Consider the following 27090-nt stretch of genomic DNA (forward strand, 5'->3'; position numbering starts at 1 on the left):
AAAACAAAAAAACAATGAGAACAGCAAACATTATCAGACTGAGCTACTTTGGTGTGATTTTTAGAATGATTACCTGGGTTATTTAGTCCCTGTCGGACAGCAATATCTGAAATTTGTGAGTTTATGTTATGAAGTTTAGCTTGGCTTGGCTTGAGTGAGCGTTATGGGCTTGATGTGGTTATGTTGTGTCTGCCCATAAATCCCATTATCGTTTTTTTATTCTTAAAGTTAACACAATTAAAATGACGAGTGAATGAGGCATAATTTGGTGTAGCTATTGTGATAACTTCATTACGGCCTGGATGTGAGCCATAAGGGGGGCGCAGCTTCTCAATTCCCGTTCTCGCGGTACCACCTTATTGACAAGGTAATTAGCCAGATGGGACCCCTGTAGTAGCTGAACAGAGGCACCGCGGCTTGCATGGCTTTCTCGTGTGGATAATTTGTTCCTTCTTTATTTGCACACCGAACCACCAGTGGACACCAAACAGTCCGACGTGTCACGACATTCAGCAGCACCGAGCCTGCAAAAGGTTTGTTTTTCTATTTGAATTATGATCGCAGAGTCTGTTTCCTGCAGGACATGATTCATCCCACTGATTTAGTATGAATGTTTGATATTTTTTCATTGCACTATGATGCACTTGATCACAGATAGACTGCTGCTGTTAGGATTTGGAGCTAACATTTTTATTTTCATTTTGGGACAAAGGAGGGTCATTCCAAGGCTGCAAGATTTTTTATCGGTCAGTCTAGTCTGGGAGTATTTCAGGTTACATTTACAACAGCCAGGTGTCGCTGTAGGCACTGTAGCTCTACTGCTAATCAGTCCCGATCTCATATCAACAGACACGTTGACACTTTTCGGCATAATGAAATCGATAGACATTGATTTAAGTGGGGGCTTCCAGTTTCCTGTGAGAGGGGTAGGGTCCAGGGTTTCTCTTGGAAAATGCTTTCAAGTCGACACCCATGGTCCATCCACTTCCTGGCTGTTGTAACGTGACATCTCGCCGTTGATTTGCTCAAACATCACCTATAGCCTATACATGGGGTAAAAAAAACAAAGTTTTTGAAGGGTTGGTGTTGCGAAAATGTGTCTGAGAACCACAGTGGACTGCAGACTTTGTCCAACCCATTAGTCTTGTATTGAGCTTTATAAGACAAAATTGCCAATAAGGAGAGAAGATTTGTTTTGGTTAGTTTCACTTGCTGAAAAAAGCAAGAAATGTTGTGGGGTCACTGCTTAAACTCTTCATAATTCTATTGAGATAATGCCACTTAATTGCAGATTCTGTCTTAGTATGGTTTATTTAGTGATAAAATCTGATTTTGTTTTCATTTGTCTTGGGAACATTAGATTTAAATTTTTAAACTAAGTTAAACTATTTATTCCAGCATTTCCCCCATTTTCAACATCTGATTATTTGTCACAGGTTAAATGAGTAAATTGGTACCTTTTGCACTTGCCATTAGGCCATATAGCCCATAATCAGCACCATGGACAGCGCACTGCACTGAAAGCACACAAGCTAAACGAGCCTCCTGATGATGTATTAAATGATTCATTTATGTTGGCTACTTGTTTTTGAGACAACAAAACAAGGAGCCAACTTGTCATTTATATCCTCACATTCTAAATGTGCCATCACTTTTGTCACAAATAACAATTGGCCACTTTACTACAGTTGAATTAATTATGGACTCTTAATGCAGCTAATATGAGATCCAGTCAAGTGGGTAATTAGCATAACTCTGTGTAATTGGCGGCTTTTCGTCCAGAATATAAATTTGGGAAACAACTCCACCACCTCTTGTTATGCTGAATATATTAGGCAAATTAGGAGAGGATTATCTCATCTTTAACAAGTTATGTGTGTTGACAGGACACAACTGCCTAACAGAACAGAGACATGCAAAACAGAAAGAAAGTCAGAGATAGACTTAGAGACTTAGCTTGGTGGTACCCAGCATATCCTCATGTCCTCTAAAGCTATAACATGTGATGAGGAATCATCTACAGATAATAGTATAGCTCATATTGAGGGTCACAAGCCAAAAAGGCTGGGAACCACTGGCTTAAATGGACAATTACAGAGAAAACCAGAAACAAAAAGGGCCAAGAGATCTAGTTTTCTTTGCCTTTGCCTCAGAGGGTACAATAGCTGCTACATTTTCCCAAAAATGGAATGACTCATGGTCACAGGCAAACTGAAATAAACAACCCTGAAGCAAACGTTCATCAGCCAGCCTCCTACAACACTAACCAGCCAGCTCTGCATCAGTCAGTGAGATAGCTCTCCATTGGCTCGCCCCGAACCATGAGATGTGGGTGGTGACCGAGAAAACGTCACGGTGCCTGTGATTTTCCCTGCTGCTTCCAGTTTTACACGTAGCAATGATGGGAAATGAACCTGCCCCAGCTTGCCTTAAAAGGAAGAGCAATAGCAATGTTCAATCAAAAAGTCAATTATTTGCTACAGGGCAAGTGTACGTCACATTCCCCTGTGCGATAACACTGCAGTGGCCGTTTTGAACGTTCTTGAGTAGTTAAACTGAACAAAAATAGAACAATTTCTGTTTTGTGGGAACATTTATATGGTATATACAGTATATAAACAAAACAAAATAATTCCATATATTCAAATTATGTACAAAGCTTCTCATTACTTATACTTAAAGCAGTGCATTCATTTCTCATCACAGGATATTGATTATGTTAAATTGTGTTGATACACAATTGAGAAAAGTCTGATTTATTTTCCTAACCTAGAAGAGTGCACTCAGTAGAGAGGAGATCTCTGCCAGGTTTGTACAGTCAAAATGGTGGCGAAGATAACAAAAACAGGGATTTATTCATCTCATATTGTGCCTAACTTTAGTGGATCATAACAGGTATGGAATTAATCTGCAGATGCTCCAGTTCAAGATGAGACCAAACTTTTCTATGGATGTCAGTTTTTGAGCCATGACAAAGGTCAAAATGTGGCCTGCAACAGACTAGGTAAGCCTTGTTTTTAGCCTAGCTGATTGCCGGAAATGCTTTTTGCTATGTCATAATGCATATCGTAAAATGGTGAGGACTGCTGAAAAGACAAAAGTCTAAGCTTTACAATAGGCTCAGAAGGAATGGCGTTATAAAATAGGTTTTTCAAAAATGATTAATCACCACAACCACAAGAGGTCCTTGAGCATACAGTCATAAATGTACACAAAAAATATTAGGGTCCAGTAGTATGCAAGATTAGCTGCAGACAGATACACACATGACCAAACACATAAATAAACTGATCTTTATCTCCAGTGGAGATAAAGATCAGTTTATAGACATAACTAAGTCTCCTGTAATGTAAAAAAATGTAAAACAGACATAGAATGATTAGACATACATGCTTCCTAATGATATGTGTCACTTTGAAGCATATAATATGTCAATTTATATTAAAATATTAATAGTTCATGACCATAAAATTAACTCTTTTTTGTGGCAAAATTGTCTCAGTCTCTGTGAACTTGGCATTCAAATTCACTCTGATATTATAATATCACAATATTAGAGACAATATTAGATGCACTCATTGCATGAATTAAGATAATCTATACTCGTTAATAGTGAAAATCCATAACAATAATTAAATATATATATTTTTTTCATTTATTTATTTATTATTAATTAAAACATTTGGTTGGCTGTGAGACTGAGTTGCCTTTGTCAACCTTGAGGCATTATGCATTTCATATATTTTTAATTATTAGGATTCCGAATTGTGCATTTGAGAAAATATCTGTTTAGTAGGTTGTTGCTGCTTAAATGCTTTCTTGTCCTCCCCCCCTGAAAGAAAAAGTTCATTAACATGAACTATGTACCCATAACAGATCTAATGAGATACACCCTGACTTCCCTGCAGCCAAAAGTAAAAGACCCTCAAAACAACAGCCTAAAAATCGTCAACGTAATTATCAACACTTCCCCTGTAACAGCTGGTGTGCTGCTACACTCAAGGGCATTTGGGAAGTGTAGTTAATCCAATGGTAATCTTGAGCATGGTTTACACATATTATCGCTTTAATTGCTACGTACGCTATGCAATTATACCGTCACCAATTACATGGCTATAGTTTACTAGCCTGTCTGAGTATTTGGTTCCCTCTAATAGATGCCCTTTCTCGACACATGCAAGTGAAGCCACTGAGACGTACACTAATGGATTTGCCATTGACATAATGAATTAATTATATGCTCTGAAGTAGTAGAGTCGTGCAGGATAATGCTGAGCCATGCTATGCTATGAGAAAAGGCACCGAGGATTCAAGGTTTAGGTGATGTAGTCGAGGATGTATATGTATGTGTGTGTACACATGTGTGTCCATCCATTAGAATGCAGAGTGCGTCCTCCAGTGTGAGTCACCCCTCCTCCCCTCCCCACCTCTCTCCTCCCCTCCCCACCCATCCACCCACCCACCTCACACCACCAGCAGCATCTAACTGCAGTCACCACCTAATATTACGCCTCTGACTTCACACTGGCCAACTGAGGATTCTGTTTCTACGGCAACATGCTCCAGACTCCACCCCCTCTCATCACCCCCTCCCTTCGCCCCTCTACCCCCCCGCTTCCCGGCACAGACCACGTGACTTTCAGGAAGGCTTCTCCAACCTCCCCTTTATTGTTATTAACCCTCTCCTGACCGGTCGGCTGCCAGAGGCTCTCCGCAGAAGGCTGCCTGGCTGCCTCCTCGCCTCTCAGAGCTTTCAAAGGGAAATCAGACGCATCTCTAATCTCCCTGGAAGATCAAAGCAGTGCTTGATCTAAATGTTGGATTAGCATATTTTAGAGCATGCTGGAATGAGTCATTATGGTACCTCTGTTGTCTGGGATACTTCTTGTAACTGTCAAGTTGTGAGTCGTGGTTTCGAAATTTTCAAGTCTGTGTAAAACAATAATAAATATTTGAATGATTAAAAAAATCGCCAAGGATATAAAATTAGGTTTCAAAATCGTGGAAAAACAAGCAGTATTCTGAGCTCTGAAATGCTGGGGGCGTGTCCTCTGAAGGAGCTGAAACCACGCCCCAACTGAACAGCCTCTGAGCCTCTGAACTCAACAACGCTCTTGCTGAACTTCCTTAAAAAAATATACAATTTAAAAAAGGCTTTGTTTGTAGGTGTAAGACAAGCAACATGTATGATATTTCAAAAATAGAGTAACGCTAGGAGCCACTGTTTAATTCGGCACATATTTTGTAGGTAAATGCAGATTTATTTCAGTAAAAATTTAAATTAAATGAGTAGGTAACAAGCGATCCATCAACAATCATCGTTATGTTAAATTGACGTTTTTTTCAATGAAGTTCGGTGTCAACATTACTCATTTCTTTGCTGTAAAGCGCCAGCGAGGGGCTGGATGTAGCAGCTGCGAGAATACGTCTGTAGTGATGGCAAAGGAACCGGAGTAGCGTCCACAATGCAGCCCGAGGCAGCAAGGGTGAGACTGGATAGAGTGTGGGCAGCCACACAAGCGCGGCTCCCGCAGCAGTTCTGCACCAGCAGTGGGACATGGATAATATCCTCTGGAGCTTTAACACCGACTCTACCCATCAACAGAAGCTTCAGCTGGGTTTGAAATAACTCCTTGAGCAACGTTGACCGAAAATGGTCCCATTCACCAGTAACAGCTAAAACCATGACACCAGTGGCTGTCAACCAAGCTCAGCCAGCTTGGAGAGAGCGTAAATAATTGAGGGAAGACAGGATGGCTAAGGGCTAAGCTAAGGCTAATTCCTCATTTGCTATCTCTACCCAGCATTTTCCTCGCCAATGTACGGTCTCTGGTGAACAACATAGATGAACTGTGACTGCGGATCACCACTCATAAAAGGGTTATGGACTGCAATGTCATGATTTTACGGAAACATGGCTTAACAGCAGCATCCCCAATAGCGCCATTGAGCTACCGTGTTGCTACATCCTTAGCGCGGATACAACAGCTAATGATTCCAGTAAGACCAGAGGTGGGGCGTTGGGGATTGTGCATTTATGTTAACAAAGCTTGGCGCACGGACAATGCCATTATCAAGAGGAACTGCTCTGCTAATCTAGAATATCTCATAGTTGACTGCAGACCTTTCTGTCTGCTCAGAGAGTTTACATCTACTGTTGTGACTGCAGCATACAGTCCCACATTAGCATACCCCGGATTCTAATGCTATGCTTGCAATAAAAGAATTGCATGTTGTCACTAGCAAACAACAGACAACACACCCAGCTGACGCTAAGGCGCTCTAGTTCTTATATAGAGTTGGGGAGGGGTCATGCTAGTCACCACTCAATGTCATGGATCCACCATTTCAGGCCCGCCCAAAAAATCCTGATTGCAAAAATGGATAAAAGCAGTTTAACAGTCTAACTCCACAATTCATTACTATACAGTTCAGTCTTTTCACGTTTTCAGCAATTCTTTTCTAACATGTATAATGTGTTTCAAAAGAAATCTATAATTTTCCTTTACACTGACTTTTAAAGAAATGTGGAGAGATTGTACATATGCACATACAGTGTAAGACTTAAGATGCACAGATTTGTGTACCGCTTATCTATTAAGTTTTCGGTCAGTTCTCCATAATGACGTCTTCTTCTCCTGCTGAGTATGTGGCGCTATTATGTAGCCAAGGTCAAAACAAAGCAAGGCGCCAAACACTCATCCTTTACAGAGTTTTGAAGCGGAAAGAGGAATTTTAGAGTCCGGCAGTGATCTCACCTGAGTATTGCCTCATTGGCTCAACTGTCTCCTCAGCATCCTGTTGGGAGACATGTTGGTCATGTATGTGCGTGTGCACGTGCCTGAACCCGTGCATGTGTGAATGGCACACTTTATGAATGAAAAGTCTTCATCCTGAGCTGCAGACAGGAGGTGAGATCATCTTGTTGAAATGGAGAATCCCCCCACCCTTCCACCCTCTACACGCCCACCAATACTGGTTAGCGCCAATCTTAATGAATCCCATCAGTGGGCGTTATGGATGAAACACAAACAGTTGCAGCCTGATTGATGACAGTACTGTTGTTCAATGTCAGCATCCTCTGGCAGTCGAAAAGAGATAACTCTAACACATATTGTATGTCGACAATGACATATACAGTACAAGCTCACACAAACACACACTTACCTTTCTTCTTTCATCAGAAAGAATGTCTCTGCTATTCTGCTGTTGGTTTTTAGTCAATATGATGTTAAAGCAGAGTGCCAATTATCTCTGCTTCTTTTGTTCACGTTCCCTTTAGGAACAGAGTTGAGTGGTTTTGACGATTGGCCGCCTATTCAGCTGCGTGTGAGTGAAAGTGACAATGAGTAACACAAGGGGCTCTCGATGAGGATCCATAAATAGGCTCTCCAATGAGCCAGAAGCTGCCCTCCCCCTCATTCCCTCCTCTGCACCCAGCCAAACACACCTCTACCCCTTCCCCCTAAACCGGACTGGGACAATCTGTGTCCACTTGGCACTGGGCCGTACACAACATGCTGTACACTCATAGTCAGAGACATGTATACACATATGCACAGACATTTACACACATGGCATTCCTCACAACATCCTTCACTGCAGGACTCTGGTAATTCCCTCCTACAGATTACAAGGCATGTTGCCAAACAATGCAGCATTTTACATCAGCCATTTGGGTGCATACCACAGAGTGTTTGTCGTACAGTCATTCCTTTAGTCATAATAAAGCCATGCAGTTCTAATTTTGCACATTTTGATTTATTTTCCCCATAAATTGGAAGAGTATTTTGCAAGTAGGCAACAGACAAGTTACAAGACACTAACACTCTCTTGAAAAAATCAGCTCCAGACCCTCTGAATATATTTTTGAAAAGCTGTCACTTTGTAGATTTGAGGTTTTTATCTGATAAGGCGTGATACCCTGCAGTGTTCAGTCTGTGCCTGTTTCTGGTGGAGTAAACACAAAAGAAGCTGAAGCTGTGTTGGTGGACATCAGAGGCAACAGCACCGTTCCTTAGAGGCTTGAAGATCCCTAACGAGGAGCCGTCCTGCAACTATACGTGCCAATAAATAAATCATGAAGAAAGTTTTAAGAAAAAGATAGAAATAGAACAGAGGATGTGCTACTCCATTCAGACTGCCTAAAGACAGAATAGGGAGAGGAAGATATGAATGGAATAAAGTAGCAAGAATGATTAAAGTGCCCATTTCTTCCCACTATTTCAACATGAAACATTAATAAACCACATTTTGGGCAAGGTTCTTTGAATATTAATTTGGGAACTTGAAGATAAGATAAAAGATAATATAAAATTGTAAATGTAGTCATAAAAACTTCTGTATCACTGCATAGGGAAACCACAAAACAAACTGCTCTCAGAAGGCAGAATCAGAAGGCAGAAGATGACTAAAAAGAGGAATAAATGAAAACAAGCAATCAATTTTTGATTTCACAAAGCACAGCAAAAAAGGGGGGGGGGGGGGCTTTGAGTGGTTGTGTATGTGCAGGTTTCTCAGTCTCACATGGTTGGCGCAGTAGTTTGGGTTTCCCCCACTGTCTACAGTTGAAGCAGCACGATGAGGTCATCCTTATAGGGTTTAAGCTCAACACGGTTTTAATCTGGGAGATAAGGGCTGGATTTGGATTTAGCACTCAGAAAGGGTCACGTCGCTACGACCATTTAGACTCAGTAAATACACAGCTCAGACATGGGATCCCCAGCTGTTACACAAACATGTCTTTCTCCATGTCAGCCAAATAGTTTGACTCTTGGAAGATTCTCAGCCGTTTACAGTGATTTCATGATCTCCCACTTGGCCTGGTTTCCTTTCGTCACGCAGGATTTCCCTGACTTGAATGTGGGAGCTGTGTGTTTTGGAAGAAGGGGGCTCTCTATGATGATAGTGTCCATTTTTCATGACATGGCTCAACAAAACCCTGAAATATTCTGGTGTGCTGATGATCAAAAACTGGAATGGTTGTTATGTTTTGATGTGTTTAAGTTTCCTAACTTTGTCTCAAAAGCCTGGAAAAGAGGGCAGAATTGATTATTCAATTGATATTCATTCTGATTTCTACAGTATTATGTTGTGTGTTGCAATGTATGAATTTTTTTGTAGACATAAAAGTCTGAAATTAATATTCTTTATTTTGGACTTTTTTTTAGACTTGTATCATTCTTGATATGGCTCATATGATTTAGTTTTTTTTAGGTTTATATGACACAATAATATAAACTTAATTAATTTATTAACTACATGATGGCAAGAATAATAACTCTTCAACTGAGACTTTGAAGGAGAGGCTGTGTTGTGTGTATTAGGATCTGCTTCAAACACAAAGTGTTGAAAGATGATAAGTTGTTTCAATTGGTGTGATATTTTATTTCATTCAGGTTAATTAAAATCGCTGAGGGAAACAAAATCGCGCCTGGGGAAAGTCCCATTTAGGTTCTCCTGAGCTGTCCCACTCCTCTTATCTCAGAGAAATGGGTCAGTAGAGATTGGAGATTGGAGATGATAATTTAAAAAAAAAAAAAAAAAAACGACCTGCCGTCCTTCCTTCATGTTCCCTCTGTGGCAGACGGGCTGCTCGCAGATTATGCACCAATTACGCTTGATACAGAGGGCGTTAATAGGGCTTGAAGGGATTTACATGGTGCTGTCCAGTCAAATGCTGCATGCTTTGGGGATGACATCATTTTGATCACCTCACATACCGGCTGACTCCCCTCCCTGCCTAAGAGTAGCCTCATAAACCCGTCTACCTGCGGTTGTCCCGTGTCTCACCGGACTGGGCTCGTCACAGCGCATTTCTTCTCTGATAGGACATCAACACCGCCTCCCCTCCCCATCCCTCTCTGCCTCTCGTCCCCTCCTCTCTCCTCTCTCCCGTCCTGTTTACTATAGGTGAGATACAGCGGCCGTATAAATTCCTGAGTGTGCGCAGATTGCATCCTCAGAGGAGAATGGAAAAGGAGGAGGAGGTGCAGGAGCAGAAAAACAAGCGAACCAAGGGAGCGTAGCTATAGCTGTGTTTACTGTTCACTGGGATAAACGCAGGAGAGACGCAGACTTCCAGTCTATTCACGGCTGAGAAACCTCGGATGCAGATAGGAGGAGAAGGAGGAATCTGTAATTGTGCAGACAAAACCAGAAAAGAAGAAGTATTAGGTTGCTATTATCAGATTCTATCTCTAAACTTAAGTGGGGAAAGCGTAACCAGCGATGGACTTCAGCTGTAAGCATTGAGGTAGGAAACAGATTTTTGCATTACAGTCGGTGTGATAAGCAGGTGGACACAGAGAAAGCAGCTGCTCTTAGCAAAGAATAACCCATCCATGTCTTATATCAAACTAATATAAGCAACAATAGTGTGTTTGGATGTAACTTCAGTTGTCAGTGTGATGCTCCGCTGGTGCACCGGGGATCTTAACCGCAGGAGGTGCGAGGAGATGCGGTGATGCGCACAAGAAAACCCCTTACGATACATCCACAATGCACTGGCCTGGAACAGACCGTATCCTGCTCCTGCAGTTCCCGCAGCTGATACCTCGAAAATAAATAAAGTGGGAGCCGGAGAGCAGGACTATTAGCAGACAGGATCAGTCGGATGTGAATGATGTGCGATTATTCCAGATTTCGGACACCAGATGTGTCTCAGTGGTTGGGTTTCTTTCTGCGCAGAAAATTATAATGAGGATGATCTTTCCAGACTTTATGGTTTATGGTTGTGGCTTGGTTAATGAATCCTCCAGGCTGGGTTTGAATCATTTCTCTCTTCACATTTATGAATTATAGATGTTTTTTTTATATACATACAGTAGGTAGTGATATGGCACACTGGGCTGATAGCTCATACATCAGATGCCAGGCACATTACTTTTAGTCAGAGTAATTGTCGCAGTAGACTGGTCGATATCATGATCTGTAATAGCATGTAGATACATTTAGGGTTAGTAATTTGATTCAAATTGACCTTTAAACGGACTGGACAGTAGCTGAAGTACACCTCACAATGACTAAATGATGATTCGGAAGCAGACAGGCTCCATGTTTTGGTTTTTGTAAAAGGAAAACACATGTTTATTTTGTTGCAACAACACAATGATGCTGGTGCTGTTATGGCTTTTGATTTGTATCATTACTCCACTAAGCAGGCAAAACCTGTCACCCCTTTAGTCTGGCTTGTCACAAACAGAGGAGGAGGAGTGGATCACTTCAAAAGACTCTGACAAGAAATAATGCATTTTCATCCTCAGCCGAGCGTATATATGCTGTTGTCCTTGGAGAAATGTCAAGCTTTGAAGAGGCGTGCAGAATTCCCTCATTATTCTACAGTACAGCCATCATTTGATCTCATCCATTTTAACATGCCAGTGATCTTGCTCAAATTAAGGATTTAAATAAATGGAGGTGGCACTATTCTTCCTATTGAACCTTAGTTTTGTAAACTGTTAACATGCTAAACCAACAGCAATACTATACATATAATATTCTGTAAGATATGCAGAGAAATTGTTTAAATCAGGCTCTGTCATGCTGCACCGACAGTATAAAAGTTTATCTAACTGGCTTAAAAGGGGGTCTCATACTCTCCATGCTGAGGTTTTCGCAGATTCATGGTCCAGACAGGCTGATAGATTTACCCACACATACTGAATCATGTTTCACATTCTAGTGTCGATTTGATATCTTCAGACACTCATTAGTAAGTGTCAGTGGCCCGATTGCGAGGCTACATGTAGAGTGATAACCATTGTACTCTTACCTTCACCTGTATCTGTCTGCAGTGCAGCAAGCAATAGATCGTGATTTCTGAAAGATACTAAGAGTCATCTGTGTTTTAAATGACCAACAATAAAAAAATAAATCTCCCTCATACTGACAGATATCTATTTACTAAACCTGAATCTTATTTACTCAGGTTGTACTGTAGTTGTGTCCTCTCTGAAGTGTTATCCTTTATTGAAAACCACACAGTCCAATAGAAAACACACAGCAGTGTTTGAGTGATACAACAAAAAATTACTTGAATCAGAAGAGAACAGAAAACATGAATGTGCATTTCTGTGATATTGATCATTGCTCAAGGGGGATGTTCTTCCTTGCTTTTGCAGATACTGTAGTTCAGTGCTGCTTGGATAAGACTTGAGCCATTTGGGCTGCTTCATTGAGTTTCTCTGCCAGTAATGATAATTCAGTAACCATAGCTACAGTTTCTACTTATAATAGACCTAAATTATCATCCAGAGGTGACACTCTCCTTTCAATATTCAGCTAAATCAGCCATGGCATTGGCAGCTCCCAGAGGGTTATGGCAATGATTTAACTTTGATATGATTTGTAACAATTTCCATTCTCTTTCTCTCCCTCTCTCTCTATGTTTGGTCTTGTGAAGGCTCCCAGTTCTCGAGTTGTTCGGATGACCGCAGTCCCTCATGGCACTAATTCATGAACCTCGCGCCCCTTCACCCTCTCTCTCCGGCTTCAGCACACCCCTCTCCGATCCTCCATCCTTTCGGCGGCTCGATGCCGAAACACCCTGCACCCCAGAAATGGACTTGACCCCGACCCAGTGCGTCCTTCGCAACGTCCTCTCCATAGATACCGGGGGCGCCGTGGAGCCTGGGGGTGGAGGAGGAGAAGGGCAGACTTCTGGGCAAAACCAAACACCGAGCGAGGAACAACAAGAACACTTTGCCAACAGTGTCCTGAAGCTCCACGAGCATGATGGGAGTCCTGGAAGGACAGAGGGAGAGGGGCAGGAGACGGACAGCAGCGCGGTCAGGAGCCAGGCGGACGATGCCAGGCTACAGTGCCAGCCTAATGGAGGGGGAGGAGGGTTTCTGGAGGGGTTGTTTGGGTGTCTGCGGCCTGTCTGGACTATGATTGGCAAAGCCTATTCCACAGAGCACAAACACAACCTGGACGGTAAGTCTAGCTGTCAAAACCATTACATGGGACACTCCAGCATGCAGTCGAATCATTGGTTGCTTTTAGTATTCCAATAAAAGCACCCACTAGCTCCCATTTAATTCCAGTCTGACGCTTTGATATGCTAATTAAACGATCTTATCCCCCAGTTTAATTACATTAAACAGTTGGTAGAAAAATGACTCCCACAAAAGCCATGTTGTAAACAAACACTTTCCTTGACGTGAAAGACTGAAAGAGACTCAATCAAAGCTGCAAAGGGCTTATTTTCCCCTGATATTTTCCCCCCATCAGTTCACCTGCTTGTGCCCACCCCACCTCCTTCCCACTGCTACTCCCCCCATGAAACTAGCTCCCTGTGACGCTGTGTTGTTTATGTCTGCAGCCACTACAATAGCGTGGAGCTCCCCTGGGACTCCTCTGCCAAATCTGCTTCATGAATTATGCATGGCCACGCTCTGACCCTGCGCCTCTCATCTCTATTAACGCAAACCTGAGACACACACACACACACATATGTGAGCATGCGCCCAAGGATGAATGCACACATAAACACGTCCACAAATAGAAACACTTCATATTTCGCACTGACATGAACAAATAAAGTCAGATGAGATGCCAAACGCAAACTTGATCAAAATAAATATAGCGTCATACATCAGTCACGAAGGTGGCTGATTTATATCTCTCCTTGTCTTTATAACCTTCTGATATTTTATAACCCTTTTATATTTGACTTCCACATCTCCCCTCTGCCCCCCCCCCACACCCCTCCCACACCCTCCGCCCTTTCCATTTCTCATTTCGTCTCCTTTCCTCTCCTTTTCATCCTGTGCTGTTATCACTCCCATCCCATCTGCACCTCGCTGCTCCCCTCCTCTGTGTAGCATCACAGGGAGTCACCCACACTGACGAGAGCAAAACGGATATTATAAGAGTGCAATAAATACGGGTATTGTAACTGAATGCCTGCCTTCCGAATGACAATGCCCTATTCTAAAGCTTTGATCAAAAGGAACAATGTAGCACAATAGAAAGCAAGAAAATTGTCTGTCCTTTATTGATTCTGAAGGATTGTGGGGTGCCTGATGATGTGCTGAATTTCCTCAAATTTTCAGATCAAACAAAGAAAACCGAGGGAAAGTCTGGTGTATCAGATATGTCTTTATGTCTTTTTTGTGGAAAATTTGAGGGGCTCATTAAAGACTGAACCCTCAATCAATCACTGAAGAGCATTAATCATTTATATCATCTTTATTAATATGATAAATGTTCATTGCTCGGGTTGAGAACAGCAGCAAAGCAGGCTGTATATTTTCTCTGTATTAACAGTCTGTCTTTGGCCACATGGACCCCTGCCGACCCTTTGGGAATTCCCCCCTCTCTTCTTTTTACTCTCTCACACACACACACACACACACACTCACACACACACAGCTACCACCACCAGTACCGTCACTACCCCTCAACCTCTTTATTCACCATACATCCACATTAGGCTCTCAAATCCCCTCCCTCCTCTAACCCCCCTCCTGAGCGTTGGACCCCTGTTTCGCGTCAGCCCCACAATGGCACTAAGCAGGATTTAGGAGGCTGAGGGAGAATTACCCACAGGAGATTAGAGCTTCCTGTCTGTCTGCGCGTGCACCCCGAGTCTTAGGTTAAAGTGAGGTTCAACTACAGAACAAGATATCAACATGGGTTCTGTGTTGACTGTAAGAGGCAGGGCTTACAACAGGTTTTACTGTTACAGATTTATATAGAAGCGCCTGTGGTGCTGCTTCACCTACAGCTTTGGTTTAAGACGTTTTGGGTTACTTTTCTTTCTTTGTGTAGTTACTTTACCTTTTGATACAGTTTTGAATATATGTGGCAGCTGAACATGAACTGAGCATGTTTCATTTAAATTTGATTTGCATTTGAACAAAGAACACAGTGCTACACAGCACACTGTACAGCTAGACATGCTAAAATATTAAAAACCTGAACCTAAAACCTAAAATAACAAGTAACCGAAGAGAGGAGCTATATGAAAATGTAATAAAGGAATATCAATCATCACAACAACAACACAAAAACATTGAAACAAGACTTCTAGTCTACAGCTACACAAGCAGCTCTGTCAGGCTGTAATTGATAACATTTGCATGCTAACTCACAGTGATAATGCTAACGTGCTGATGTTTAGCAGATGATATTTACCAGGTTTTCCATATAGTTTGGCTTGTTAGCATGTGAACATTTGCTAATTAGAACTAAAGTAAAGCTGAGGCTGATTGAAGGGTTTATTGGTATCTGGTCATAAACTAAAACTGAGTAAATAGAAAATTTGACATGATGGTGGCACTAGAGGGAAAGTCAGGGGATCACCAAAGTTATTACAATTCATCCCGAGGAGGTTATGGATGTGTGTACCAAATATAATTGCAGTTCTTGTTGAGAACCACAATTGAGAACCTGCTGTTCATGCTGAAACTTCAGGCGATTACCTAGCCGTAAGATTTATTGTTTGGGAACCATGAATGTCTGAACAAAATTTTGTGCTAATCCATTCAATAGATGTCAAACTATTTCACTGAATAAGTCAATAAAATGTCATGGCAATGTAATAGTTGTCAAGATATTTCACTCTGAACCACAAATGTTAGCCTCATGGTAGTGCTAGATGAGGACCATTAAAGTCATTAGGATTTATTCTCTGGGGACCACAAATGTCTGTACATAAATTCACAGTAATCCATCCAATAGCTGTTGAAATGTTTGTTTTCATTGTTTGGACCAAAGTGGTGGCCCCAATGAAGCCACACCTCTAGCTTGGCTAAGGGATATTTCTATTGCATACATGGTCAATATAAAGCATCAGTTGCAATTAAGAATATGATTTTGCAGCTTAGCTTCATCATTCAAGTTGTTGAAATTTACTTTTAATCAGTACAGTTGCTTACAATCATCGCCCTGTTCTACATCCATATTTGAGATCTTACTACACATATAAGCTCACCAAACACTTTGCCCAAATCTTCTTCCCCAATCTCAGAGGCATGGGAAGTCCCATTTGAGGAGATATCGGACCTGCAGTGGGTGGGCAGTGGAGCCCAGGGTGCCGTCTTTCTCGGCAAACTGCACGGACAGGAAGTGGCTGTAAAGAAAGTGCGGAACATCAAAGAGACAGACATCAAGCATCTACGCAAGCTCAAACACCCCAACATCATCACTTTCAAGTTAGTAAAAATCAGTTGGCTTATTATATCATGAGGAGTTTGCCCCTAATATGTTGAGTAATATTTGAAAACGTGTTGGTTGATGACTAGTTTGTGTTTTTATTTCACTTTCATGCTGCTTTGAAAGTTAGTTGTGAACCTTTGTCATTCCTTGTTTACTATCTCTATTATACTAGCACATATTCTTCTGCTAATGGCTTTTCTAATTATTGTATAACTATGAAATTTACCCTTAAATCGAACAATTAAAATGTTTCATGAACATAAATGCATAAAATCTGTCAGTTTCCATTCGTTACAGGAATTGTAACAACTCTAACATGCTCTATCCTAACATACTGTTCATACCTCTGCACACTCTCAGAGGCATCTGTACCCAGGCTCCATGTTACTGCATCATCATGGAGTACTGTGCCCAGGGACAGCTGTACGAGGTGCTCAGAGCAGGCAGGAAGATAACTCCATCACTGCTGATGGACTGGGCCATGGGTATTGCAGGCGGCATGAACTATCTTCACCTCCACAAGATCATTCACAGAGACCTCAAGTCACCAAAGTGAGTTTATTAAGTGTAACTGGTCATTTAGTTTTATAGCTACAACTAGAGAGAAAGCATAAAAAGATATGAAGAAAAATGATTGTTTTCCAGCATTTAGAAAGATATTCTGATCGGCCTGTTTGAGATGCTATAATTAATTGGCAAATTGCTAACTCTGCAAGGAGCTAACATACATGAAGTAATGATGTGTCTTTGTACTACTGGCCCAATGGATGTTTGGGGTTTCTTTTATTATAAATGTGGTAAACATTTGCGTAACTTAGTTGTTCTCTCAAACAGTTAAACAAAAACCTGATAAATGGCGTCCAATATTTCTTTTCAGCATGCTGATCACCTACGATGATGCAGTGAAGATCTCTGATTTTGGCACGTCCAAGGAGCTCAGTGACAAGAGCACCAAGATGTCCTTTGCTGGTACGGTGGCCTGGATGGCTCCTGAGGTCATACGTAACGAGCCTGTCTCAGAGAAGGTTGATATTTGGTAAGTTTCAGAACCTTTTAAACTGTCCTTTTTGCATTTGCGAGCCTTTGCAGTGTTCCCTTATGATTTGTCTTATCTGTCATTGAATCAACATAGAATCTCATTAGTTACAGCCTACTACAGTATGGAGCGCAGGGTCCTATTTCCAGAAAATCTATTCAGTATTATGTACAATATCTCATTACATGAAATTCTATAGGGTCCCTGCCATATCTGATGGGTTGCCCTGTGTTAAGTCCTGATCTCCCCCCACAACATTCTCCCTCTCTGTCTCTCTCTCTTTCTCTACATCCCTCCATCAGTCTTCCTCTCCGTCCTGAAAGGAACGTTGGCTAATTTAATAATTGATTTGCCAGATGCTGCAGTGCTCAGGAGAGGCTGGAATAACCTTCCAAGCCTGTGGATGGTTTGGCCCAGGGCCAGCAGTGCATTAGCAGAGAAGTGAAAATAGGATTAAAAAGCTTTTGATGTAGAAAGAAAGCAAAGCACGGGTGTATACCATACACTTTTGTTTAAAATTTATGTAAATCACTTGATAGTAGCCCAATCCACAAAACCAGAGAGTCCAAGAGGGAAAGGCTGTGGTTAAGTACTATGTTATGTTGGATGTATTCAGTTTTGTTTTGTGTTGACATACTGTGACAGCTGGTACAACTCATGTTCTTTTCTGACTTTTATATAAGGACTATATTGAAATAGACAGATGTAGAATTGAACATAAACACATTGTAAGGTGATTCAATTCAAATTAACTACAACAAAATATAATCTCTCCTAGTTTTAAGTGAATTCTATTCAATACTTTATTTATCCTGCAGAGAAAATTGTATGCAGCACCTCACCACACAGGCCAACAAATACACACACAATAAAAAGGTCATAAAAAGCAACAACAAAAAAAGAGTAGATGTCATTTCAAGGATTTGAAATCCTTGAAAACCATATTAGACACTAATTATTAATTCAAAGCAGAATATTTTTATATATCTAGACATATCTTTAAACATGTCTGAGGGGGATCTTTAAGGATTCAGCAAAGTGAATACAATTAATTCTGAGGGGGACATTCACTCAAAACCACAAATGTGGGAGCGCCCTGGAAGCTGAATGGTTACTACTCATGCTACCTTAAGCAACGTCGCTGGTTCGATTCCAGCCAGGGAGCTTTGTTGTATGTCATACCCATCTCTCTCTCCCTGTGTCCTGTCTGCCACTTCACTATCCTCTATCCAATAAAGGCAAAAAAACACAAATGTGAACTTTATGGCAGCATTCTGGGAACTATGAATGTCTGTACAAAATTCCTTGGCAATCCATCAACTAATGGACCTAGGTGGGGGACCAACTGACAGATCAGCCAACATTGCTGTCCTTAAACACAAAAAACACTAAAAAACACACAAAACGAATGTTGCAAACCAACATAAGATTATGTGACTTACACCAGTATCATGCTACATGTATTATAATTGTAATGCAGCAAGATTTTGCTTCAGTATAATTATATAGCTAGTTGAATTGTGTGAATAATGTAGTGATGGACTTTTTTTTTAATGTTTGTATTGCTATTCAACAAATTACTGAATGATTATCATACTGTGCAGAAATACACCAATACAATAGTTCCAATCCATCATCTAATTAACAGCTATTTCATAACCTGGCGGTAAAATACACCTTCAGAGGAAGAAACAGATCGTCTTCTCTTCTTCTGTATTCACATCATAAACGATAAACAAGGAGATGGAGAGACACTAAAAATACATATGTAAACCCAACATCACAAACCCCCCTCAATGCTGTGTGTGATGCTCTTGGCACCTTGGATACATGGTCACTGTGGCAACCCAAGGAGTCACCAACAACAGACTTTCCTTAGTTACCTAACCTTCCCATGGGCACACTCTCTTGGTCCCCGACAAAACAGAGGCAGAGCCCAAACTCATCAATGAAATGCTGAATTGTTGAACATTTTTTCGCAAAAGTTGGAAAATCTAAATAATTTATCAATAACTGTTTCCTGGAGCTGTGATGTATTTATCAGGGAGTATAAAAATTGACCAAATCACTGAGAATCAGACGTATACTGTACATTATTTTGACTATTAACAGTGGAACTTTTCAGCATTGATGATCATGATTCCAATAATAGACAATTGACCAACCTTTCCATCATACCAACTTGATCAAACTTTGATAACATCCCATTTTATCTACCAAGACTACCCAACTATTTTTTCATTTTTTTATACTTTATCAAAGATAACAGTTGCAAGAATCTCAACAGTGAAAGCAAAATTTATTACTGAACAGTTAAGAGTGACATTTTCAGTCATGCTGCCTTTCATCTGTTCACTACACATCTTTATCAGCGTGTCTGAAAGTAAATATGCTCCATGTCACTGCAGGTCATTTGGCGTCGTGCTGTGGGAGATGCTGACAGGAGAGGTGCCCTATAAGGATGTGGACTCCTCTGCTATCATCTGGGGAGTGGGCAACAACAGCCTGCAGCTGCCTGTACCTGATAGCTGCCCCGACAGCTTCAAACTGCTCCTGAGGCAATGTTGGTGAGCACACAGGAGGAGAGAGAGAAGAAGAGTGATATGGATAAGGAAAATTGAGGTGTTAGCAGTAAGATGATATAATAAAGTTAAAAACCTTAAGAAGGTAGAGAGAGTTAAAGTGGTTGAGGAAAGGAAAAGAGAAGAAAGAATATGTAAACAAAAACAAAAGGAGAGAAGCATTAAAACGACACGAAATGTCATTTTATTAAGTGTCTCTTGCATTACTGACAAGACATTTGTTTAAACTGTTCACAGGAACTGCAAGCCAAGAAACCGGCCTTCATTCCGACAGATTCTCCTCCATCTGGACATCGCCTCAGCGGACATCTTATCGACCCCACAAGAAACTTACTTCCAATCCCAGGTGAGCCTCCTTAATCCCTCAACAGCCTTAACTCAAAAACTTATTTTATATCTAAAGGACGGGTTTATTTTTATTTTATTTCCTAATCTTTAATAGCAGACAGTGAAGACATGACAAGAAATGAGGAAGTGAGAGCCAAACTTGAACCAGGGACATTGCAGTTCATGGTCAGCATCTTAAACCCTAAGTCACCAGGACACCCTTTATATAATTAAGTGTAATTAGATTTCTTATTTTTGACTATTTATCAGTACCATTTTAAACTTTACAGAGAATGGCATTTTATTGACAGTCTTGATTATACACCATGTTTGTAGAATTATGGGAAAATGTCATGGAGAACAATTATTTCTCAAGTCACGTTCTCCCTAGACAAATAAATAATCCGATGGCTGTTACTAAAATGGACATCAGGTGAGGTTCATAAATGAGCTCTGTACGTCTGTCCACTCCACTAAAACACCTCCTGTCAACAGCATCCAGTATCTCTAAAATCATTTTGCTGTCAAGTCACTGCCATTTGTTTCCAGTCTGCTGCAGTAACTATAGACAGTGCAGAGCGTGCAGCTGCTCTGGGGCCCAAGGTCTCTTGGGAGCCCGCTAATAATACGTGTCCTTTCAATCACAACATATTATTGTTGGTTCCATTGGTTCCTTTCTTGCTTGTCACGTGATAGTGATGATTTCTGGTCAAGGCGAGAATCTTTTCAACCTCCATCATATCAAAGCGTGATGGAGAAGGTCTGTGTGATGGAGAAGGAGGGGGTGTGTCGGCCTGTGGTTGGGTGGGGGATGGGGGCCCTTGACAAATATGTTAGACCGCTGCAAACACAAGCAGATGAAGGACAGGAAACATAGAAAAGTATGAATATATGGAGGATTTGTCTTTACTCAGCCTGATCTGTTTATAACCGGATAATCTTGAGATACACTTGTGCTCACGAACAATAGAAATAAAATTTCCTCTTAGCAGCAAACTGCCTCTGCCTCTGGTTATATCTCATGATGCAAAACACAAACCTCGATCACTCTCTCCACTTATCCTTGATCCTTTATTTCTTTATCCCTGCACCACTCCCCTCCCTCTGCAGCCCTCCCCAGTTTCTCTCCTCTCTGCCCCATAATGGATTTTTCTTGTGACGTTAGAAAGAAGTATTTGCTACTGGAGTGTATTGATTTCTTTAATGGTAGGGAGCAGAGAGCAAAGAGAGAGAGAGAGGGGGGGAAAGAGGGGACTGGAGATATTGAAGAGTCCGCACAGAGTCCATTAGCTTAATAAGAAGAGCATCACTCGTGCACAGACAGAAATACACACACACACACACACGCACACAAATGCACACACACACACACACACACACACACACACACACATATGTCTGACTTCCTTTGTCCTTTGATATGACAGGTATCAGATAACAGCTGTCACGCTCCACTGTGTGCAAGAAAATGCCCACGCTGCTTTTTTCGAGTGTGTTCGTGTCATGTCAGTTCATGTTCAGATTTTCTCCCTGAATATTGATTATCATCCAACAGCTTAATGGGTTTTGTTTCAATAATACACATAAACCACAATCTCTCTGCAAATTAAAGCTTTTTTTTTTTTTTACCAGACCAACGTGCAATGAAGCTTACTCATTTATTTATTAGCAAATTAAGTCAAGCTTTGTTATCCTAATGGCAAGTTTAGGGATGGCAAGTGTACAAATCTAAAAACTTGATCTACAACAAAAATTAAAAACTGTGCATATGTAGGAAACATGCCACATTTATAGTACGTAAAATATTACACTACATTTGCTTGTCAACATAAATAATTATTTTCTAAATCTTGACTGTATTATGTTTTCGCGATCGATCGGGTCATTAATACACGCTCTGATGGATGTGTTTTATGTGTCCCGCCAGGCGGAGTGGAGGGACGAGGTTAGGCACCACTTTGAGAAGATTAAGTCAGAGGGGACGTGTCTTCACAGGCTGGACGAGGAGCTGATCAAACGACGCAGAGAAGAACTGAGGTTAGATACATAGAATATAGACTCCACTTCTAAAATAGACAAATTATGTCAGACTAACTTTAATGCAGTAAGGTAATTGTGTAATTATCCTGTCCTGTCCAGTTCCTAAGACTTTGTTGAACTGAAATAAGGCAACGTTTCAAACCTACTGGCAAATGGCCAACATGACAAAGACAAAATAAAAAACACTTAAAATACTTCAGTTTTTCATCCCTACAAAATGTTCAGTAACAGAAAACAGAAGTAATGCCGGCAAAGACATATACAGTACATTTCATATGTAGTATTACAATTAGTATTCAATGTCATGATAGAAAGAGTAGAAGATAAATATGTGTGTTTCCTCTCCACACAGACATGCGCTGGACATCCGGGAGCACTACGAGAGGAAACTGGAGAGAGCCAACAATCTGTACATGGAGCTCAACGCTATCATGCTGCAGCTGGAGATCAAAGAGAAAGAGTTGCTCAAGTATGGAAACTGACACTGATTTGTACTTATATTCTCTTAAGAGTAAATGATGATTCACTAATGGTTAGAAATCAAGGAGACAAAGAGCAGTATAGTATATCCAAATCCTACTTAGTGCAAACTTAACCTCACTGTAACATTAGTAAAACTAGAGCTTTAATTATTCAAATACCTTGCACTAATAGGTTGTTTTCCATCAACATGTGTTTTTGTAATTAAAGAGAAATATGGATGAATAAAGGTTCATCCATAATGTGAAGAAAACAGCCATTATGTCCAGTCTACACAGGGTCGTTGCATGTAACAGAGTGCTCTCTTATGCCTTGCTGGGTATCCATTGACATCCATTAAATGAATATTGGCTTTGTGTTTAACATCAGGAGGGAGCATTCACTGGACAAGAAGTACCCGGGCTGCTTCAAGCACCACAGTTCCAGACAATCAGCCTCCTCCAACTCAATGGAGAAGCTCATGAAGAAACGCAACGTACCTCAGAAACTGCCCTCACACAGCAAAAGGTGAGGCGGCAAAGTGTTATTCATGTTTGCAGCTTTTATATGTGGATTGGTTTGATTGACTTGCACTTAAATTATGTGCACCTCAAGGTTATTTTAATTTAAATGAGGAAGAATGTAGAAGATACATTTGCAAGGGATATATCAAGAATTGCGTTTTAATGTATTGAAAAGTTAAAAAAATTATTCTGTCCCTGTATTTTTCAGGCCAGACTTACTTAAGTCAGAGGTCATTCTTCCCAAACTGGACTCATCCATGACCCAGGTCACGATACCCAATAAGGGCTCTACCTCCCCTGGCCGCTCACGCAGAGGAAAACCCCGCTACAGGAAAGCTGGCAAAGGCAGCACTGGGGACTTGGCTCAGTTGAAAGCCACCCTTTCCTCTTCTTTAGCAATGGTCAACGCCACCTCATCTGTTCCCAGCAGCAAGCAGCATCTAGATCCCAGTGCAGCCCTCAGGGGTCTGCAGCATGACCTCCTGCTGAAAAAGATGTCCTCCTCCAGTCCTGATCTCATTTCAACCACCCTGGAGGCTGAAGGCCGGAGGAAGGGCCAGGTGAGGCCAGGGCTGGACAGAGCAGGCAGTCAGAGTGCCTCAGCTGGGCTGGGGGAGAGCAGAAGGACTGGAGGGTCGGAGGAGGTCCCAGACGTGGGTGTAGGGGCCGATGACCTTGCAGAAACACCTCCACGCAGTGACACGCCCAGCGAAGATGCAGCCTCTATTCCGTTCTCCAGCAGCCCCGACTCACCGTGTGGCAGGGGAGCAGCTGCAGGGAGGGCGTCTGTTCTCGGGAACCCCCGTGTTCCTCACGATGGTGAGGAGAAGGAGGATGGGACAGTGATCACACGCTCACCCAGAAGTCAACGCCTCACACCTGCAGCACTGCTCTACAGAGCAGCAGTCACACGCAGTCAGGTAATGGAAAATTTTATGCACTAAGTGTGGCTCAGTTTCAAAAAATTAGTTTGACTTTAAAAGAGACCAGAGATTAATCAGCACTGGGACTATTTCATTTCATTTGTTGCCAGTTGAGCAACATAGTGTTCATATATAGTATTTTCTTACTGGAGTTGTTAATAAAAGTTCCCAATTTAATAGAGAGATGTTGATTTTATGCTACAGATCAACAACAACAAAACCTTTTCCGGGTAACTGTTTTTCCTGCCTTCATTAGTGTCAGTAAACAGTGTCATCTTAGCCTTTAATAGCACGTTATACAGGCTTATTAACTTTACCCTTACATACTGTTCGGGTCAAATTTGACCCATTTTCAGAATATGAATAGTGTGTAAGGTTTAAGGTATAAAATATCTGCTTAATAACATATCTGCAAATGGAGAAAATGCAGACATAGTATTTTTCTGCAATCATTGGCCAAAATATTTTTGTCCTCTGATCTGTAAAATAAAATTTGAGCATGCTTGTCTTTTTTAATGATACCAATAAGACTCAAAAGATAAGTGTTTTATTACAGGCCACTTAATTAGGAATTAATTATTGACACCTGTGCATAGTTGATTTGCCAGTACTGGTAATTTATCCCACTGCCTGAATGTGGTTTTATGTCTCGTTCATTACAAAAATGTAATAAAAAAGAATCATGCTACTGATGACTTTTTCAAGGTCAGGGAACCCAAAACCCGAAATCGACTATTCTTTCTGAAAGTGTTAGAGTATCAGCATGAGTGTCATCAGGGTCATATCTCACCAGATGGCACAGGAGTTTTTGGCAGGATGGTGGTTAGTGTGTAGTGTGCAACACTGATGTTTCATGTTTTCTGCTAATCTTCTCCACAGAGACGCGGAGTGTCATCAGAAGAGGAGGAAGGAGAAGTGGACAGTGAAGTGGAGTTGCCAAGAAGACGGTAAGGGTTGTTATACGCAGTACCATATTTCACACATATTTACATTTTCACCTGTACATCCATTTGAATATACTCATCTTCCTAGTGTAACACAAATGAAAAATTACACGCATGATCACAGTTTTAATTAAACTTATGTGCCTGAGAAAAAGACATACTGCAGCCTCTTGGGTTTGAATATGACATGGGGACATGTGTCATCTTTTAACTCCGTTATTTCACCCATCATCTCTCTCCACTGTGAAGTACTGTACTCATAAATACAGTAATGCCATGAAATGACATAGAAACAGCTCATGGATATATGTACTCTTTCCTATTTCATTAACTCTCAGGCGTCCTGTGAGCATGAGCAAATGCCAGTCCCTGTCAACCTTCAGCTCAGAGAACCTGTCAGTCTCAGACGGCGAAGAGGGAAACACCACCGACCACTCCCACAGCGGCACACCTGACGTGGTCAGCACCAACACCGACGAACGTCTGGATGACAAGAGCGACGACCTGCTGTCTCAGGGCTCGGAGATTCCCGCGGACCCATCTGACCCGACCCAGCTGGGCTCCGATGGATTGTCTGAGAAGGAGGCTGTTCTTCGCCAAGTCAAGACCCAGCTCTCTAGTAATGACCATAATTATGAGGTACGCTACATGGAGTGAATACAGAGGGAGAAGTATAAGCAGGTGTATAGAGACATACAGATATAGTTAACAGTTGAAACTAAATAGATCAATGTTCTAGTATATGCTGCTGTTCTAACTCAGATAATTCATGCTTTTCCTCTTTACCAGGGCCTGTATGATGACTCGGACTGTGACAGCACTGAGCTGGACCATTCAGGCAGTGCGGAGCCCAGCCACCCTCCAACCAACTGGTGAAAACATTACACCTCAGCCCACTCAAACACCCGCAGATCTGGCCTCTGAATGCCTCTTTCACTCTTACAATACACTGAGTAATGATCAGGGACATCACATCAAAGCAGGAAATGAAGATTCACCTCCCTCCTCACATGCACACAAATCAAATCCTCGGAAGATTGGTGAGTGTTGCTCTCAAAAACCTGACATCCTGGAAAGAACTGACAAATCCCGCTCCTTTTGGGAGAAATCCATCACGAGGATGTGAAACTGAAACGGGGCGCTAGCCGAGCTGACAGAGCGGCAGCCCACTCTGTTCCCTCCATAGCAACAAACCCAAGATCAGCTTTGCAAAAACCCTTCAAATTACACCTCAGCGACAGAGGCCTCAGTTAAAAGAGGCCATCTACGACTGTCTATTAATGTCTCTCGTCACTTCCATGTCGGTTTGTATTTTTATCTCCGTCATGAGAATTTGTGTCATGTTTTTTCAAAACCGTGTCATATTTCTGCAAAATGTCATGATATTAGAACATTATGAAATCCTATCAGGGCTTCTATAACGTTTTTAGTAGTCAACATTACCAGAACAGCTGTTAATGTTGCTGCTTGCACTTAATTTATGAAATGTACTGATTTCCTCATGATCATCGTGTTATATCTTCTCAAAACATTATGCACTAATTTATTGTTATTTTGCAGCGAATTCATTGATATTTTAAAAAAAAACAACAATGTTTACATTTTTCATTTGTATAGTTCACATTTTTTATTTATATTTGGATCATGGATTATGTTGCCATTTTTTACTTCTGTGTTTTAATATCCGTGTATATATGTGACGTTGTAAAATGAACAAATTTTTAAAATGTGAGATTGTATAATTTAAAGGTGCTGATGTTTCTACTTAGGTGGCACTATTCTATTTGAACCTCAAAAAGCTTATGGTAGTAGAATGTACTGTAGCTGTTGTTCATGTCTGAGCATCAAAACACAGAGAAAAGAGGAACAACATGTGAACAAAGAAAAAAGCAATATGTCTGCTCTGGTACAGTATGTCATGTCCTATTACAGGTCAAAAGAACCGCAACTGGGTTCATTCAGGGCAGACGTGCTTTTTTTTATTAGTATTGCAGTGTTTACTGTATTAAATGCAATACCAGTTCGAAAATCCCTTTTTTTGGGCATCTGGGGGTGTATATAGCATCAAAAAAGCATGCTTGTGAAAAAGTG

General features: G+C 41.2%; 1 protein-coding gene across 3 annotated transcripts; it reads left to right on the forward strand.

Moving 5' to 3' along the window:
* Window positions 1-388: 388 nt before the first annotated feature.
* LOC121894771 (mitogen-activated protein kinase kinase kinase 12-like) lies at window positions 389-26581 on the forward strand. 3 transcript variants are annotated; one of them, XM_042407604.1, is made up of 14 exons: window positions 389-533; window positions 12404-12936; window positions 15977-16160; window positions 16525-16716; window positions 17042-17200; window positions 19609-19767; window positions 20020-20128; window positions 22037-22146; window positions 22502-22618; window positions 22999-23136; window positions 23341-24052; window positions 24935-25002; window positions 25338-25638; window positions 25789-26581. In XM_042407604.1, exons 2-14 carry the CDS (start codon window positions 12444-12446, stop codon window positions 25873-25875), a joined length of 2829 nt encoding a protein of 942 aa, XP_042263538.1. In that variant the 5' UTR covers window positions 389-533; window positions 12404-12443; the 3' UTR covers window positions 25876-26581. The 3 variants fall into 3 exon arrangements, with proteins under 3 accessions (XP_042263538.1, XP_042263539.1, XP_042263540.1); XM_042407605.1 differs by lacking the exon at window positions 389-533 and adding an exon at window positions 9919-10255; XM_042407606.1 differs by lacking the exon at window positions 389-533 and adding an exon at window positions 11385-11418.
* Window positions 26582-27090: the final 509 nt, after the last annotated feature.

The sequence above is a fragment of the Thunnus maccoyii genome, chromosome 3 (assembly GCF_910596095.1).
Source record: "Thunnus maccoyii chromosome 3, fThuMac1.1, whole genome shotgun sequence".
NCBI lineage: Eukaryota > Metazoa > Chordata > Actinopteri > Scombriformes > Scombridae > Thunnus > Thunnus maccoyii.

Bases quoted from the DNA above. Each gene is read 5' to 3' on its own strand.
- LOC121894771 (XM_042407604.1), top strand. From the start codon at position 12,444: ATGGCACTAATTCATGAACCTCGCGCCCCTTCACCCTCTCTCTCCGGC. The intron at 24,053-24,934 runs GTAATGGAAAAT...TCTTCTCCACAG, and splicing joins CAGCAGTCACACGCAGTCAG to AGACGCGGAGTGTCATCAGA. The intron at 25,003-25,337 runs GTAAGGGTTGTT...ATTAACTCTCAG, and splicing joins GTGGAGTTGCCAAGAAGACG to GCGTCCTGTGAGCATGAGCA.